General features: G+C 41.2%; 1 protein-coding gene across 5 annotated transcripts in view; it reads right to left on the bottom strand.

Moving 5' to 3' along the window:
- Window positions 1-19174, bottom strand: part of uacaa (uveal autoantigen with coiled-coil domains and ankyrin repeats a) — a 189780-nt gene that overhangs the window by 28563 nt on the left and 142043 nt on the right. For 2 of the 5 annotated variants that reach the window (XM_041175068.1, XM_041175071.1), the window contains exons 9-12: window positions 14308-14345; window positions 7465-7554; window positions 3192-3308; window positions 410-442 (exon numbers count right to left, since the gene is read on the bottom strand). In XM_041175068.1, the coding sequence (XP_041031002.1) occupies window positions 410-442; window positions 3192-3308; window positions 7465-7554; window positions 14308-14345 (278 nt within the window). The remainder of the gene's footprint in view (window positions 1-409; window positions 443-3191; window positions 3309-7464; window positions 7555-14307; window positions 14346-19174) is intronic. The other 3 variants (XM_041175069.1, XM_041175072.1, XM_041175073.1) reach the window with 3 other exon arrangements.

Raw genomic sequence — 19174 nt, 5'->3', positions numbered from 1 at the left:
ACACTGGTCGGTTAATTTCAGTCTAATTCCTAGAAAGATAATGCAATAGCCGCCACAATTTCAACCTCACTCAGGAAGGCAACACTGGCTGGTATGAGAAACAAAAAAGTCAAACAGACCACAGTGTAACACTAAGAGAGAAGATAAGATTCAAGCACAGCAGTAATAATTAGATGGGGAAAATTTTAAAAGCCTGAAGATTATAGGAAGTTGGAAAAAGAGAGGAAGAATTAAAATAGTTCCACAGGTTCTTAGGTTTCAGGAAACAGCACATTGAGGAGATCTTAGTTGACAAGTCTTGATTTCAATAGAATGAGGAATGAAGTGAATGCAGAACAGCTGATTTGCCACTTAGTTGTTCTGGGATTCCAATACTTCATACTGACAATTTTTTAAAAAAAAAACTTACCTCAGTCTGAAGGTCTCCCACTGCTTTGCACTCCTAAATAACAGGAATAACAAACTTGATTATCTAGTACAGAACAAACTTCACTTTGACCATGTTTTGATCTCGGGTCCTTCACAGTAATGCCCTTTCTTGGCTGCATTTCCAGTAATTAATCAACTGCTGGTTGTTTCCAGTTAACTTTGGGATTTTTTTTTTTATAAACGACCAAGGCATCTTGATGAAAACCCAAGGCTCTGAATGCATGGCTTGAGCAAAGCTGAAAAGAGTGGAGAAAATTATGGCTTGCTGATGCCAAGGCTCAAGTTTTAAAAGCCCATAGATCATTAGAGGAAAAAAAAAATCTGGAAGACAAAGAGAAGATCCATAGTTTTGAAGTCCTGGAAAAGAATGAATTCGAGTAGGAAATGATGCCAAAAACCTCAACTTTAAAACTGAGGGCAGAAGCAAAAAGTCACGCGTGTAGGATGGTCTGTACGAAGAAGAGAGGGAAAGTGACAATAGTATTGAGATAAAGATTTAGAAAAACATACATGACAAGCAAGACACATGCACACAAACTCCAGGAGATTAAAAAAAAATCCTTGTCACAATTGTTGATCTTCAGTATAAAAGTTATTTGGTATTCAGAAAATGCAGCAAGACACTAGTTGAAAAACGATGCATAAAATTATGGCATAAAGACAGACCCCAAGCTAAATCATTTAGAATTACAATGTATCATCTACTCACTGCCCCTTGCAGCTTAGAGCAATTTTTGTTTTTTTTATATATAAAAAGCATTTCCTGTTCTTAAAAGATAATTGTTAAACCATGACGAACCTGTTCAAATGCCTTTGCTACTATAGCAAAATTTTAGAGTAAAATTTCTTGCATATAATTAAATCCAGAGTAAGGTTTTGCGAAGAGTGTTCTCATTACAATGGCAATAAATAAATAATGGATTAAATTTACAAATGTCATCAGCAGTTTAGATGGACAGATGCTGTAAAGGTTGAAGTGGGAGTGCGGAATCATTTTCCAGGAAATAGCAGCCGTAATTATTTAGTGAGCAGGAATGGCTAAGTATTGAATTAAACTGCTCTCTCATTCTCTGCCGGCAGTAAGCCATCACGTTTGAAATAGACATAGAGCAAAGATTATTAAAACTAAAATTGGTAAGCAAGAATTTATATAAAAAGATGCAACGTGATTAAGAGCAGTAGATTTAGGCGAGTTTTACATCTTCTCACTGAAGCTGGGCGAAACTCCGGTATCAACAAGTATATAAACTCTCAGGAGGTGTATGACACCTGTTAACAAGACGCAACTTGAAATCCATTTACACTCCATCTTTTGGGAGCCCCCACCTCTTGGAGGGCATTTCAGCCACTTTTGGCTTCCACATGCTCAGTAATTCTTCAGTGGTAATGGTCACTTTCGTATGGATGCCCACGTAAAGTACTTCTCACATCCCAAAACTGGCAGTATAAGCCAAGAGACCTCTCCCACCCCCAACCCCAAAAAATAAATGTGCCGTTAATTTTTCTTAGGCTGATAATTCAGTTCTATTCTGTTTCCCTTTTAACTTACAGCTAACTCGTGTTTCTAATCCATTCGGGTTACAAGAACCCAACAGGATACCATCAGTCAAAGGCCCTTCATTCATTTCTCAGCGGTTAGTAAATCACCTACCCAATGTGCATCAGCCAAGGTTCAACTTCCAAATGAAATTCTTGGGATACATGGGCCAAGTGGCTGTAAGACACTTGAATCTTCTATCTCAAGACTCTGGTCAAATTCTGGGATCTTAAAGCTCTAAAAATCAGAGTTAAGTGTCTGTAATATTGTTGTAACATTGTTGTAAATTTGAGGCAGCAAAGGGAGCCATTTGCCCCATCATAGCTGCACCAGCTCTTGGAAAGACCTATCCAATTCATCCAACTCCCCTCCTCCTTCCCCAAGTCCTGCCAATTGTTCATTTTCAACTACATATCCAACTTATTTTTAAAAGTTATTATTAAATGAGCTTCCACCACTCTTTCAGGCAGCGCATTCCAGATCATAACTCACTGTATAAATCAAGTTCATATCACCCTTCTCATCTTTTGCCAATTAACTTAATTCTGTGTTTAGATTGTCTCTCCTCATTCATCCTCCCAAAATGAATCATTTCTCTGCATTGAATTTCATCTGTCATGTTACCTTTGATTTCGCCGTCTATGTACTTCTTAAGTCTGTTACTTGTGTCATCTGCAAACTTTGAAATTTTGTCCCTGGTCATCAACACTGAGCTACCGAACAGCTGGCCTCCAACAGTGCACCTTCGATAAATTTAAGTTCACCAAAACTCTGCTGCATAGATCTCACTTTGCACCAAATCCCCTTCACTCCCCTGTGCTCCCTTGCTAACAACGGCTCTCGGCCCCTCATTGCCTCGATTTTAAAGTTCTCAATTTCCCACCCCCCTCCATGGCCTTTCCCTCTCCCTATTTCTTTAACACCTCCAGCCCTAAAGCCCTCAGGTACTCCTCACTCCTCCAATTCTGGGCTCTTATGTATTCCCGATTTCATTGCACCACCATTGATGGCTGTACCGTAAGCTGCCAAGGCCATAAGTTCCCTCCTTACACCTCCCTGCCTCTTCCTTTCTTTAAGACATCTCTTAAAACCTACTTGTTTGACCAAGCCCTTGCTTGCCTGCCCTAACATCGCCAATCTGTCTCGGTTTAAAAATGCTCCCGTGAAGCACCTTGGACATTTTGCCACGTAAATGATATTATTCCCATTCAAGTTGTTGCTGTACCTGGTTCAGTTGCTTTTGAAGTCCACTGACTCTCTCCAGGAACAGCCTCTGTTCTTGGTGAAGCTTTTTCAACTTGCCTTTGAGTTCTTCATTTTCAATTTGAAGTTCCTGGACCTGCTGTTATAAAACTGAATTAAATATTTATTCCAAAGAATGTTTTAACAACAAAAAGGGAGGGAGTAAAACTCGATCTTGTCGTGTACATTTTTTAGGCAGAAAACCAGTCAAAATGGTTCAATTTCATAGGCAAACCTGCTGCTCAAATAGCACTGTAAACAATCAGGTGTTAAACCAAGGTCCTGTCTACCTGCTCAAGTGGATGCAGAAGATTCTCAAGGATAATTAGGAATTGTCCTTCTCAAGGATATTTAGGAATGGGCAACAATTCTTGGCCTTGCCAGTTCACACGCTAGCAATGATTAAAAAAGTAGGGGAGATCTGCCATTTCCTGGTCAATATTTATCCCTCAGTCAATATCAAAAGCAATCTGGTCATTAACACATTGCTGTTTGCGGGAGACTGCTGTGCGCAAATTGGCTGCCACATTTCTTGCATTATGACTAAAGTGTAGTCTACACTTTAAAAGTGCTTCATTGGCTGTAAAACATTTCAAGATGTCAGAGGTTGTGATGTGTGAATTGTGGCAGCCAAAAGGTACACAGCAAGCTCCCACAAACAACAATATGATAACGATACAATAATCTGTTTTTTTTTACAGTATTAGTTAAGAGATAAATATCACCAAGAACAGGGACACCACCTCCTACTCTTTTCCAAAATAGGATCTTTTGTATTCCCTTGCAGGGGCAGGCAGGAGCTCACTGCAGCAGCTCATTTGAAAGACAGCACTTCTGACAGTGCAGCACTCCCCCAGTACGATATTGGGAGCATCAGCCTTTTTTGTGCGAATGTTTTTGGAATGGGACTTTGAATTCACAACTTTCTGACTCCGAGACTGAGCCACAGATGACAATTCCCTAAAAATGCACAATCATGGGAAATAGAAGCAGGAGTAAGCCATTCAGCCTCTCGAGCCTGCTCCACCATTCAATAAGACTTGGCTAATCTGATTGTAGCCTCAACTCCAATTTCCTCCCTATCCCTTATTACCTTTGGCTCCCTTGTCAATCAAGAATCTACCTAACTAACCTTAAAAATATTCAATGACCCTGCCTCCACTGCTCTCTTGGGAAGAGTGCCACAGGCTCATGGCCCTCAGGAAAAACTTCTCCTCATCTCCATCTTAAATGGGAGGCCCCTTATTTTTAAACTGTCTCTCCTGGTTCTCATCTCTCCCACATGGGGAAACGTCCTCTCAGCATCCACTCTGTCAAGTCCCCTCAGGATCTTATATGTTTCAATAAGATCCCCTCTCATTCTTCCAAACTGCAATGAATACAGGCCCAGCCTGTCCAACCTTTCCAATTAAGACAACTGCCTCATCCCAGGAATCAGTCGAGTGAACCTTCTCTGAACTGTTTCTAATACAATTATGTTCTTTCTTAAGGAAGGAGTCCAAAATTGTACACAGTACTCTAGATGTGGTCTCACCAACACCTTATACAACTGTAGCAAAATATCCCTACTTTAATGATCCATTCTCCCGGCAACAAACGACAACATTCCATTTGTCTTCTTAATTACTTGCTGTACCTACATACTCACGTTTTGTGATTCATGCACCAGGACACCCAGATATCTCTGTACCATCAGGTTTTGCAATCTCTCACCATTTAAATAATATACTGCCTTTTTATTCTTTCTGCCAAAGTGGACAATTTTACATTTTCCCACATTATACTCCACCTGTCAAATTTTTGCCTACTCACTTAACTATCTGCTGGTTATCCTAATGCAGTTTCCTTATACACAACAACACACAGGGAGTCCCCATTTTAAGTGTCTCCTTTTAAAGCGGTTTCGTTTTGAAGGGTTTTCTTGGATGCATGGGGGTTCCATTTAAAGTGCAGTGTTCCCTGTTTTAACAGAAGCGAGAAGTGTGATGACATCATCACATGCCTGATATGATGACATCACAGAGACCCGGATGAGATGATGTCATCACACCCCTCCGACACCATGATGTCTTCGCGGGACCAGGCCAAGTGATTCTGAGACTAGAGTCTGGCTTGTGATTGTGTTGCCGCCATTTTGTCCTTACTGTACATTTGAGGAACATCTTTCTTCTGCATTTTCAGGTATCCCCTTGTACTAAGCTAAACTACATTTATAAACTTTTTTTTAACTGCACCCTGTACTAGTTGCGGAACTCTGTGGACTTTGTTATTTTGAAGGAATTCTCTGCTGTACTGTAATGTACAATACAGACACTGTGCTGTAAACTTTGCTTTTCAAATGTCTCTGCTGTTTGTACAGTATGTTGCTGAGGAACTGCTGTGGACTTATTTCAGCTAGGAATGCACAATGCTATACATGTATGGTACAATGTTTCAACTTTTACATTGATTTTTTCCAGGCAAAAATTATCCTCAGGAACATAACTCTGGCTTTAACATTGATTCCTATGGGAAACCATGCTTCACTTCAAAGGATTTCACTTAAAGGGGCGATTTTCAGGCATGCACCCATCACTAAGTGAGGACTCTGTACATCAGAAACAGGAATGAGAAATGAGGGCTTCATTATCAGAGTCTAAATGGCTAAACATATGCACGTGTTGTGACTTGTTTTCAATCTCCAATTACTTATAAAACTGAGATACATTAGAGAAGTTAGAACATCTAAATTTGGATTAATTAACAAGCAATTTAGATACACAGTTACCAAGTAGCAATTTATCTAGAAAATTATACTTGTACACTTATGTACAAAGCAACTTAATCATGACTGCAATGAACACACTTCATTCTTCTTGCTTATATACATCAGCCTGTAGAGAAAGGACTTTCTGGAATTCAGCACACATCTGAAAGGTACTATTATTTTTTACAAAGGTTTCTATGTGAATTATTACATTTAAAAAGCCTGTGCTTTCAGAACTGCTGGCTGTATCCCAGTTCAAAATGTTCATCATGTAGACTCTAATCCTGCTAAGTCTCAGAAACAGTCACAGTGACTAAGAGAATCTTTATGAATTCAAACCAGCATGAGCAAAGGTTTGGTTCGAGAATTAAATCAAGATTTGGCTTCACCGGAACGCTCAGGCCCAGTGAACAGTTTGCATAATACAGAAATGTTCTCCTGAGAGCGGAGAAGAGGGTTCAAGAGGAATTTGACAGAGGTATTCAAAATCATTAAGGGGTTTTTGGTGGCGGTAGATAGGGAGATGTTGCTTTCAGTGGCAGAAGCATTGGCAGCCAGGGAACACAGATTTAATGCAATTGGCAAAAGCGCCAAAGCAGGGGAGGAAGGGTGATTTCTTGTAACAGTGAGTTGCTGAGATCTGGAATATGCTGCCCGAAAGGATGGTGAAAGCAGGTTCAATTGTAATTGTCAAGAAGGGACTTGGATAAATTGAATGTTAAAGACTTGAAGGGCCATGGGGAAAGAGTAGGGGAGTGGGTTCTTGGATAACTCTACCAAGAGCCAGCAAAGGTATTATGGGCCTAATGTGACACATCATTTTCATTCTATTCCAGTCTACACAGCAATCAACAGTAATTATTTGAAGATCCATCCTTCCTTAGTCTTACTGTTAAAATAAACGTCCTCAATCCCAATTAAAATGCAGTAAAGCATACATGCTAAGTGGTGGAGGTACTTGCAATTCTCCATCTCCATTACACTACATCTGCACTCTCTTCGGGTGTCAGTCACGGTTCGGACGTTGGGCTTCCATCTCACTCAGAGTTGAGTTCAAGTCCCACAACAGGGACCAGAGCACAAAATCCAGGCTGACACTACAGTGCAGTACTGAGGGGTTGCTGCACGTGATGTCTTTCGAATGAGACAGTAAAGCAAGACTCCGTCTACCCTCCCAGGTGGACGTAGAAAATTGCATGACACTGAATTCTGATGAAGAGTCACCGTTGACTTGAAATGTTAACGGTTTCTCTCTGCACAGATGCTGCCAGGCCTGCTGAGTTCTTCCAACATTTTCTGTTTTTCTTTCAGATTTCCAGCATCCACAGTATTTTGCCTATGCCTTAGAATTCAGAGAGTCAGAAATTCATCATTTATTTTGCTTCTGATTGACATCCAAGTGTTGTAATAAACCAAAGTAACTAACTTATCAGTGAGATGGTTAGACACAAGAGATCTAAAAAGACATATAGCTGTTTAAATCTCTTTAGGGAATGCATTATGTTAATACCTTCATAATACGTTGTTCTTTCTGACTCTGTACTGAGCTGGTTTCAGCTTGAAAATGCCTTTGATCTACTTTCTGTGGCAGTTCAGGAGCCTGCAAAATACAAAGATTATTTTTTTAATAATGTCATGCTTAAGGGATTTTTAAAAATAAGTCAAGTTGTCTAAATACAAGATGTTCTAATCACACGACAAACATGTTTCAAGCCAGATAGCACTGATTTGTCAATGTTAAATAGAGAAGGAGCAAAGCACCAAAGAAGGTCAGATGACATTTAATGTGACCTTTCCCCAGCTTCATCCAGTAGTACTGGAAACAGGACCACAGCAGAGAGATTAGATATTAACAATTATGGTTTCTGGTTGCGTGGAAACATTGTAGCAAAACAGATTCTATCGGAAAGATAACCTTGTCCAAAGATCATCTTTTCTTTAACGTGTACACATTTTATTTCAAATGCACTCTTTAGCAGTTTTCTCAAGTTTTAGTAATACTGGACACCAACAGGTCAGAGATTTTCAAACTGGATGGGGGAGGGGGTTGGGAGTGAAGAGGGACCTACAGGGAGTCAAAATGCTCTGGCCAACTCTGACCCAGCATACTGAGAGTTTCTGACATGGAAGGTTCTGAATTCTACATTTCTGTTGACTTGGATGCAGTCCTCCCATTGCTTTATATTAAAAAATAACATCTTCAATTTTAATATGATTCCTTTGGAAAGCCAATGCACACACACTTTGGAATTTGAACAAGAGGCCTTCAAAATGTGTCCATATCTTGCAGGAAGTGCCCTCACTTAGTGTTTGAAAGATAGTATTGTGGATTGCCATTTTTCTGGAATTAGCAGCTAAGCAAATCAGACACTGAACTCAGAGCTGGAAGTGACTCAGTGCAGAAAATCTATCGCCCTTGGGGACAAAACCATCTGTGTGTCACTGATCCCAGAGAAAGTACGTTTCACCTCATCATTCTTTATCCTTGTTTTGTAACTCTATTTAAACCTTCTCTGCTTTAGTTCCTCAAGCACCTTAATAAGCTTTCAGTCCCTTGGTCACTTCTGTTCATAGGAACCAGCCAGTGAGTGAAGCCAAAACAAAGATACAGAGATTTTCTTTACTGATTTGTTCAGTCTTACAGCTCTTCTCCCAATCAACCCAGTGTCCCAGCTATCCCTTATTTATGTCAAAGACAATTAACACCAATCATTTTTCTCTTAACTATAACAATGTAATTGGCAAGACACAAATAACTTAAACCACTCTGCAACCTGTCACACATTAACTTGCTTATGCACTCAGTCCCAAGAATCAGTCAAAGGCTTCGTGTGAAAGTCACAGTTGAGAAAAAAAACTTACACCAAGTGCGGTACTGAGATATCTATGCATCCATCCTTGCCTGCTGTTTTACAGATTTGGTTTGTATTTAACATTCCTTTCCCTTCTTCCCACTATCATTCTCATATTTCAGTAACTCAAAACAATCTGATAGTCAGTGTGAAAAACAAGAAAATGGAGATGTTGGGACAGCTGGAATCACAAGAGATGGGACATTCTAACTAGGGCATCAAGAAAGAAAAACCATTTTCAAGAGCTAATTTCTTCTTACAAGAAATCTTATCAGTACAAGAACTACCCTCAAAAACTGCTTACATCAGAAATAACTGCAAATAAACTACATATTTTTCAGTTAAAGAAATCCAACAGCACAAAGTAAGCAGCTAAAAACAGCCAGATATCTGAGTCAGGTAGTTAACAATCACCCCTGTTAGCGGACAAGAAATGGCAGACACTGCTTAAAGAAAACTTGATGATTTTAGTCTCACCAACAAATTCAATTGGGGTGGGGGGGTGGGTGGGTGGGCATGGTAGGTGGTGGTGGTTCAGGAGAAGGAAAGTGAGGGAAGGGAATTTATAACCATAAAGATGTGCTTAGGGTTTTTACAGGGCAGGAGGAGGCCATTCAGCCCATCATGTCTGCACTGGCTCTCCAAATGAGCAATGATAGACAGAGCTAAGCGATCCCACAAACAATGGATCAGATCTAAGCTCTGCAGTTCTACCACATTCAGTCATGAATGGTGGTGGACAATTAAACAACTCACTGGAGGAGGCAGCTCCACAAATATCCCCATCCTCAATGACAGAAGAGCCCAAACATGGTCAAAAGAGCTGAACTCCTGAGGTGAGGTGAGAGTGACAGCCCTTGACATCAAAGCCACATTTGACCGAGTGTGGCATCTAGAAGCCCTAGCAAAGCTGGAATCAATAAGAATCGGGGGAAAACTCCCCACCGGTTGGAATCATGCCCAGCACTAAGGAAGATGGTTGTGGTTGTTGGAGATCAGTCATCTCAGTTCCAGGACATTTCTGCAGGAGTTCCTCAGGGTAGTGTCCTCAGCCCAGCCATCTTCAGCTGTTTCATCAATGACCTTCCTTCCATCATAAGGTCAAGTGGGAATGTTCGCTGATGATTGCACAATGTTCAGCACCATTCATGACCCCCCAGATACTGAAGCAGTCCATGATCAAATGCAGCAAGACCTGGACAATATCCAGGCTTAGGCTGACAACTGGCAAGTCACATTCACTCCACACAATTACCATCTCTAACAAGAGAGAATCTAACCATTGCCCCTTGACGTTCAATGGCATTACCATCACTGAAACCCCCACTATCAACATCCTGGGGTTTACCATTGACCAGAAACTGAACTGGACTGGCCATGTAAATACTGTGGTTACAAGAGCAGGCGAAAGGCTAGGAATCCTGCAATGGGTAACTCACTTGCTGACTCCCCAAAGCCTGTCCACAATCTACAAGGCACAAGTCAGGAGTGTGATGGAATACTCCCCACTTACCTGGATGATTGCAGCTCCCATAACACTCAAGGAACTTGACACTGTCCAGAACAAAGCAGCCCCTCTTGACTGGCACCACATCCACAAACATTCAGTCTCTCCACCACTGACACACAGTAGCAGCAGTGTGTACCATCTACAAATGCACTGCAGGAATTCACCATGGCTTTTAGACAACATCTTCCAAACTCATGGCCTCTACCATCTAGAAGGTCAAGGGCAGCAGATAGATAGCAACACCACCACCTGGAAGTTCCCCTCCAAGTCACTCACCATTCTGACTTGGAAATATATCAGTTATATTTGAAATATGACAGTTCCTTCACTGTCAATGGGTCAAAATCCTGGAACTCCCTCCCTAACAGCACTGTGGGTGTACCTACACCACATGGAGTGCAGCCGTTCAAGAAGCCAGCTCACCAATGCCTTCTCAAGGGCAAATATGGATGAACAATAAATGCTGGCCAGGCCAGCGAAGCTCACATTCCGTGAATGACTAAAAAAAATTCCCTTAGTGCCACTCTCCCACCTTCTCTCCATAACCCTGCATGTTCTTCCTTTTCAGATAACAGTATAATTCCCATTTGATTGCCTTAACTGAACCTGCCTCTCCCACAATCTCAGGCAGTCATTCCAGTCCTTAATCGTTCACTGCGTGAAAAAGTTTCTTGTTATATCGTTTTTGCTTCTTTGGCAAATTACTTTAAATCTGTGCCCTTTCTTGATCCATCACGAGTAGGAACAGTTTCTCACCATCTATTCAGTCTAAACCCTCATGACTTTAAATACCTCTACCAAATCTCCTCTCAACCTTCTCTTCTCCAAGGAAAACAGTCCCAACTTCTCCAATCCATCTTCACACCTGAAGTTCCTCATTCTTGGAACCATTCTCGTGAATCTTTTCTGCACTCTCTCCAATGCCTTCACATCCTTCCCTAAGTGCGGTACCCAGAACTGGACACAGTACACCAGCTGAGGCTGAACCAGTGTCCTATACAAATTCAACATAAGCTCCTTGCTGTTGTATTCAATTCCCCTATTTATAAAGCCTAAGAAACCGAATGAAGATTAGACAGAATATAAAAAACAGTAATGAATGACAAAAAGATAAATAAGGAAGGGAAAATTAGAATACAAGAGAAAGCTAGCTGGAAATAAAAAGATGGATGGTAAAAGTTTCTATAGATATTTAAATATGAGTTAAAGTGAGCATTGGACCTATAGAAAGTGAGTCTAGGGGATTAATAATAGAAAGCAAGGAGATAGCAGATGAGTTGAACAGGTATTTTACATTAGTTTTCACTATAGAGGATAGGAGTAACATCCCAGAAATATCTGAAAATGGAAGTGAGGAACTCAGGAAAATTACAATCACCTGACAAGTGGTACTGAGCAAATTGTTGGAGCTGTGGGCTGATGCCCTAATGGTCCTAATGGACATCATCCTAAGGTCTTGAAAGAAGTGACTAGTGAAATAGTTGATGCATTGGTTTTAATTTTCCAAAATTCACTAGATTCGGGGAAGGTTCCATTAGATTGGAAAATAACAAATGTAACTCCTTTATTCAAAATGGGAGGGAGACAGAAAGCAAGGAACTATAGGCCAGTTAGCTTAACATCCATCATAGAAGCTATTAGTGAAGTTGTTATAGCAGGGCACTTAGAAAAGTTTAAGGCAATCAGACAGAGTCAACATGGCTTTCTGAAAGAGCATGTGAACATACGAATTAGGGGCAGAAGTAGGCCACTCTGCCCCTCGAGCCTGCTCCACCATTCAATAAGATCGTGGCTGATCCGAATGTAACCTCAACCCCACCTTCCTGCCTACCCCCCAATAACCTGTTGCTCCCTTGTTAATCAAGGGAGAAATCATGTTTAACCAATTTATTGGAGCTCTTCGAAGGAGTCACGTGTGCTGTGGATAAAGGGGAACTGGTGGATGTACTGTCCTTAGATTTCAAGGCATTTGGTAAGGTACCACATCAAATGTTAGTGCAGAAAATAAAAGTTCATGGTGTAGGGGGTAACATATCAGCATGGATAGAAGATAGGCTAGCTAACAGGAAACAGAGTTAGCATAAATGGGTCCTTTTCTGGTTGGCGGGATGTGACGAGTGGTGTGCCACAGGGATCAGTGCTGGGGCTTCAACTTTTTACAATTTATATAAAGCGCTTGGATGAAGGGACTGAAGGAATGGTGGCGTAATTTGCTGTCGACAGAAAGATAGGTAGGAAAGTAAATTGTGAAGAGGATGTAAGGAGGCTACAAAGTGACACAGAGAGGTCAAGCGAGTGGGCAAAGACCAAATGAAGTATAATTTGGGCAAATGTAAAATTGTCCATTTTGGCAGGAAAAATAAAAAAGAAACATTATTTAAATGGTGAGAGATTGCAGAGCTCAGATTCAGTGGGATCTGGGTGTCCTAATGCATGAATCACATGCAGGTGCAGCAAGTAATTAGGAAAGCTAAAATGCCATTGTTTATTGCAAGGGGAATTGAATACAAAAGTAGGAAGGTTATGCTTCAGTTATACAGGGCACTGGTGAGACCACATCTGGAATACTGTGTACAGTATTGGCGTCCTTACTTAAGGAAAGATTCAGAGAATCTTTGGTTTACTAGGCTAATACCAGGAATGGGCAGGTTGTCTTATGAGGAAAGGTTGGACAAATGAGGCTTGTACCCACTGGAGTTTAGAAGAGTGAGAGGCAACTTGATTGAAACCTTTAAGATCCTGAGGAGTCTTGACAGGATGGATGTGAAGTGGATGTTTCCTTTTGCGGGAGAACCTAGAACTATGGGTCATGGTTTAAAAATAAGGCGTTGCTCATTTAAGACAGAAAAAAGAAGAAATTTTTTTTCTCTCAGAGGGCCGTTAATCTTTGGAACTCCCTTCCTCAAAAGGCAGTGGAAGCAGAGTCTTTGAATATTTTTAAGGCAGAGCTAGGTACATTCTTGAGGGTGGAAAGGTTATTGGGGGTAGGCGGGAGGTTACAATCAGGTCAGCCAGGATCTTGAGTGGCGGAGCAGGCTTGAAGGGCCAAGTGACGTACTCCTGCTCCTCGATCGTATGTTCATATAAATGCTTCATTAAGTGCTTTCTCAACCTGCCACCTTCAATGGCTTATGCACATATGCACCAGGGTCCTCTAGTCACGCACCCATTTAAGTATTGTACCTTTTATTTTATATTGTCTCTCCATGTTCTTTGCACTAAAATGAATCGTTTCACATTTCTCCACATTGACCTTCATCTGTCACCTGCCCACCCATTCCACCAATTTGTCTATGTCCTCCTGAAGTTCTACACTATCCTCCTTGCAGTTCACAATGCTTCCAAGTTTTATAAGATCCACAAAATTTGAAATTGCGCCCTGTACACCAAGGTTAAGTCATTAATAATATATCAGTAAAAGTAAGGTCCCAACACTGATCCCTGAGGGGGGTCCTCTACAAACCTGAAAAGTATCCATTAACCAGTAGAGCAGATATTTTTCAGGTCCTTGTGGCACAACAACATGTATTTTTGCACACTAAATTTAAGAATGGAAAAAAAAATCCCAAACATTCACAGTGGTGTATTCTGAAAATGGATGCAGAGTCACAGAAGGCCTGAAGAGGGGTGATGAAAAGCTTGGTCATGCAGATGGTTTTCAAGGAGGGTTGTGAAGGGGCGAAGCTGAAGAGGCGGGTAAGTTCAGGGAGGAAATTGTGGAGTGTAGGGCCGAGGGGCAGGAGATACAACCACCAATGGTGGAGGGGGCCGGGGGGGTACTCAAAAGGCTAGAGTGAGGGGGTAGGAAATTTCAGTGGTAAAAGCCAAAGGTGACCTGGTAGCGTTAAGCATCATTGCACCAAAACACCGAATCAGAGAGCACTGAGGCACACTGCTGAGGCTGTGGATACAATACATTAATATGTGCAAAATTATTTCATATGAGCAAAGGATAGAAGCAGAGGATTTTTTTTTTTTTAAAAAGTCTTACCTGAGACACTTGTTGTGACTTCATGCTGGGTTCTCTCGCTAAGGGTGAGGGGGGTAACAGAGAAGATGAAACATTAAAGCATAATTCTGAACACATTACAGTTTTCTTCACAATCCTTTGTTTGAGTTATTCTTGAGCTGACAAAATGTTTGCAAGGTAGTGTGCAAGGTAAAAATGCGAAAGGTAGCAAATTGAATTGTCAGCAATTTAATTGCTGGCGGGGGGGAGGTGGGTGGGGGTGTGTGTGTGTGTGTGTGTGTGTGTGTGTGTGTGTGTGTGTGTGTGTGTGTGTGTGGAGAGATGACAGGTCACCGAAATCAGTGATCACATTCCAATGCCTGAAGCCGTTTCCCTATTTTGGTTTCATTTGAAATATTTTAGCAACCTCAAAATTAAATAGAAGATTTGAGCACAAAACTCCTTCCTCTCCACTGATTTTTGTGGAGTTACACTTACACAGAAAAGAACGAGATGATAAAAATGTTTGTGCAGCGAGCTGTTATGATTTGGAAGCAATGTCTGAAAGGAAGGTGGAAGCAGGGAAGGGGATCATTTGCAGGTGCTGGAGAAAGAGCAGGGAGAGAGAAGCTAAATTTGATAACCCTTTCAAAGAGCCAGCACAAGCACGACAGGCAGAATCATCTTGTATGGCTCTATGATCGTACGCATTAGGCTATGTAACAGGGGTTGGGGGGGGGATGGTGGGATGGGCGGTGCAGGGTAACAGCCACCTAGAGTATAGAATTGCTGATATGATCACATAAAATGCTGCTGCAAATGAAACTATTTTTTTTTAAAAATCAGAATGCTGCAGCGGCAACAATCCGAAACAGAAAAAACTGGCAAAACACAGGGAGGCCAGTCTGCATCTGTGGTGAAAACAGATTGTTGATCCTTTAGGCCTTCTTCAGAGTTCTGAAGAAAAGGTTCAAGCTCAAACCAAGCTCAGTTACAGACACACCGTGCATAGTGAGCATGTTCACGCTAACGCGATTTGCCAAGTATAGGTGGTAACAGCAAAACCACAAGAGGTTGCGGCAATGAAATAACAGCCAAGAGTTAACAGTGCAAAGAGGTGATTGAAGCCACCAAAGTTTCCACTCTGACAGACTAACAGTGAACACAGAGCTGCACGATAGGTAAATGGTTAAACGCAGTTTAAGAGACACTTCCCACAACAACGACAATAGCAAGTGTTAACGTCATTTGCCCATGGGTGGCTCACCCTCGCTAAGTGGGGATGGTGCAAGTAGTAGGGACTGCACCCAAATTCAACATTGCAAGCAAAACATAACTTCTGAATGCAATCTTTACATACAAAAAAAAGTTGACCAAAGTCCCGCTGTAAAAAGTAAAACACACAAACCATCTGCATCACATGGTTTATAACACTTGACTTTTCAAGTGTGTTGCAACCTCATCGCATAACCTGGGGCACTGCTTATTCAAAGTTACAAGAACAACTTTTGCAGCAAGTTCTTTCATGCTAATACTCACTTAATTGCAGAAAATGCTGGAAACAGTGTCAACATTGCAGGTGATTGATCATTGATCTAAAATACCAATTCTGCTTCTCCCTCCATGGATAGTGACTGACCTGTTCAATGTTTTCAGCATTTTCTGTTTTTATTTCAGATTGAGATGATCAGGGGAGTTATCCCCAGTGTCCCAGGTAAATATTTATCCCTCCATCATCATATAATCAATAAACCAGCCACCACTACTCTCTGGGGCAGAGGATTCCAAAAACTAGCACCCCTCAGAAGAAATTCCTCCTCATCTCTGTCTTAAACGGGAGATCCTTTATTTTTAAGCTCTGCCCCTTTTGATAGATTCCCCCACGAGTGAAGATGCCACAGCCACTACTTAGAAGAGAAACAAGAGGTCTCCCCAGTGTACTGGCCAATATACAACCCTTCCCAGCATTATTAAAACAAACTGATACTCCTGTCATTATTACAATGCTTCTCGTGGGGCTGCACTGTGGCTAAGTTGGCTGTGACGTTTCCCTTCAACAGTAGGCTTCAGAAAGTACTTAGTTCATTGAAGGGATATTTGGGACATCCTGAGCTCATGAAAGGTGCTATACAAATGATAGCTCTTTTATTATATAACAATGACTGCACTTCAAAAAGCACTATTACTGATTGTAAAGCACTTTGGCGTACCCTGAAATTTGACGAGGTCTCATTGTCCATAAATCCAAGTTCTTTCTCTGTCAGCATATTCCCAACACACCGTCACATTAAATTGTGGCATAATTAGTTTTGCTAGTTCACCTGGAAATCTGAGGTTAATTATACACACACCAGTCATGATATGCCATAGCTGTCCATCCTGTTCTATCCCTGAGTAAAGCTGCAGTAATCTAGCCTGAGATCAGGAGATGGCACTAGAGTTATGTGCAAAGCTCTCTAAAAACATCGACTTGCCACAGATTTCACTCAGTTTTTGCTTTCAATTCCTTGACCTCAAAACACAATTTTAACTCAACAACCCCCAGCCCCAGCTAACCACACCCAGCAGCACCCCCCTCACCCCCGCCACTTACAACCCCCGACTTCAGCAGGTTTAAGTTGCTAAATTCAATGACAAAGTTACATCCTGATATTATTTGGACACTTGTGGCATTTTAACCTCAGGTTGCCAACTCTAGTTGGACATGGGCCTGAAAGCTTCAACACACACCTTCCCGCCTCCAACAGTCGCTGACATGCAGTTTTATTTTTAAAATATTACCATGCCACCACCCCCACCTCCAATATTTTTATAACTAACCAATGAAAATGATCAAAGAAAATTTTTCAAAAAAATAAATAATTTTCTCCAATGTTTTTGCTCACATCACTGTCCTGGAGAGTTGGATTAGCAACCCTGTATATGGGCATTGCGTGGTCTTGAACCCAGGATTCTAGCCAGGGGTGGCCTCAGTAACTTTCATTTTTAATGATTTCTTACACTTCACAGGTAATGGATGAATTTACTGCAAAATCGTCACTGGGTTTTTATTTTAAAATCAGATCTCTCACGTCCAGGTAGATTGAAAATATTCTTCAGGTGAAACAGTTTTGTAAATGTCTCAAATTTCACTCACATTTGTATAGCACCGGTAAAATAGTAATACACCCCAAGTTACTTTACAGGAGCATTATCGAACAACATTTGACAACAAGCCACATAAGGTAATATTAAGTCAAAAAGGTAGATTTTAAGGAGCATCTTAAAAGAGGAGAGAGCAGTGGAGAGATTTTTTTTTTTATTCGTTCATGGGATGCAGGCATCACTGGCTAGGCCAGCATTTATTGCCCATCCCTTATTGCCAGAGGGCATTTAAGAGTCAACCACATTGCTGTGGGCTTGGAGTCACATGTAGGCCAGATCAGGTAAGGATGGCAGATTTCCTTTCCTAAAGGGCATTAGTGAACCAGATGGGTTTTTATGACAATTGGCAATTGGACTTTTAATTCCAGATTTTTATTAAATTCAAATTTCACCATCTGTCGTGGTAGGATTAGAACCCAGGTCCCCAGAGCGTTACTCAGGGTCGCTGGGATACTAGTCCAGTGACAATACCACTATGCCACCACCTCCCCAGAGCTTAGGGCCCAGGCTGGCTGCCAATGGTGGATCAATTAAAATAGGGACTGCACAAGAAGCCAAAATTGGAGGAATGAGGAGCAGCTATTTCACAGGGTTGTCGGGCTGGAGAAGTATGCTGCAAGTCAGAGTAACTGTGGATCAATTATTGTTGCTTAATGAGTACAAGCAAAAAACACAAACAAGGGATATGCTGAGAATGGTGGTCAAATCAGCAAGGCCCATCTTTTTCCAACTGCTGAAAAAGCTAATAAATTTGTCCCACCATTTTCTGTTTTTATGAGCCACAGGCAAGGGTTCCTGGTTTCTCATTTCTATCCAGCAACTCCCTAAGGAAAACTGGACACAGGTGTATGTTGGTGAAATTGGGATTGGCCATTCAGCTGATTATGATTGAATAGCTGACCAACACTTGCTTCGAGGTTTATGCATAAAGAATGGTTATCTGAGCACATTCATTGCATAGCAAAAGGCCATTCAGCTCCAACATTCCTGAGGTGGCTCTTTGAAAAAAATATCCAATTAATCTCACCACCCCTGCTCCTTCCCCGTGGCCTTGAGATTAATCGCTTTTAAATCATCCAAATTTGTCACTCAAATTTCTTCCTTCATAGACATCAGGACTGATCAAATTGAGCAAATAAATCTTGACAAAAATATACTATTACACAGCTGGATGATGCAGTTTGCTATTTTTGAATTTTAAAATACACTTGTATTTAAACTGTAAAACAAGAGGGGGTTGATTCACTGCTGCATTTACCAAAAATTACAGCCTCATTCTCCTTTGCCACTAGCTGCAGATGTAGCAATGTGGCATATCTGTGAGGTATAAAGTGGTCAGCCTAAATAGGCTCCTTGTAGCATTACAAATATGGCTAAGAAACTAATAAGATGTTAAGAAGCGAGACAAAGCAGACCAAGTGTTTTTGACCCATGACATAAGCAACAATATAAACAAAAACACAAAAGACTTGCACTTGTATCGGGCTTTTCACCACACCACTGGGCATCTCAAAGTGCACTACAGCCAATGAAGTAATTTTTGAAGTGCGATCACTGTTGTAACATAGGAATCATGGCAGCCAATTCGCACACAGCAAGCTCCCACAAACAGCAATGTGATAACGACCACAATCTGATTTTGTGATGTTTATTGAGGGATAAACATTGGACAGGACACCAGGGATAAGTCCTCTGCTCTTCATCAAATAGTGCCGTGGAAAATTCTTAAGTCCACCTGAGGGAGAAGGTGAGGCCTCGCATCTCA

Source organism: Carcharodon carcharias, chromosome 26 (genome assembly GCF_017639515.1).
Source record: "Carcharodon carcharias isolate sCarCar2 chromosome 26, sCarCar2.pri, whole genome shotgun sequence".
Taxonomy (NCBI): Eukaryota; Metazoa; Chordata; class Chondrichthyes; order Lamniformes; family Lamnidae; genus Carcharodon; species Carcharodon carcharias.
The sequence above is the reverse complement of the archived record's forward strand: the minus strand, read 5'-3'. Positions and strand labels throughout refer to the sequence as shown.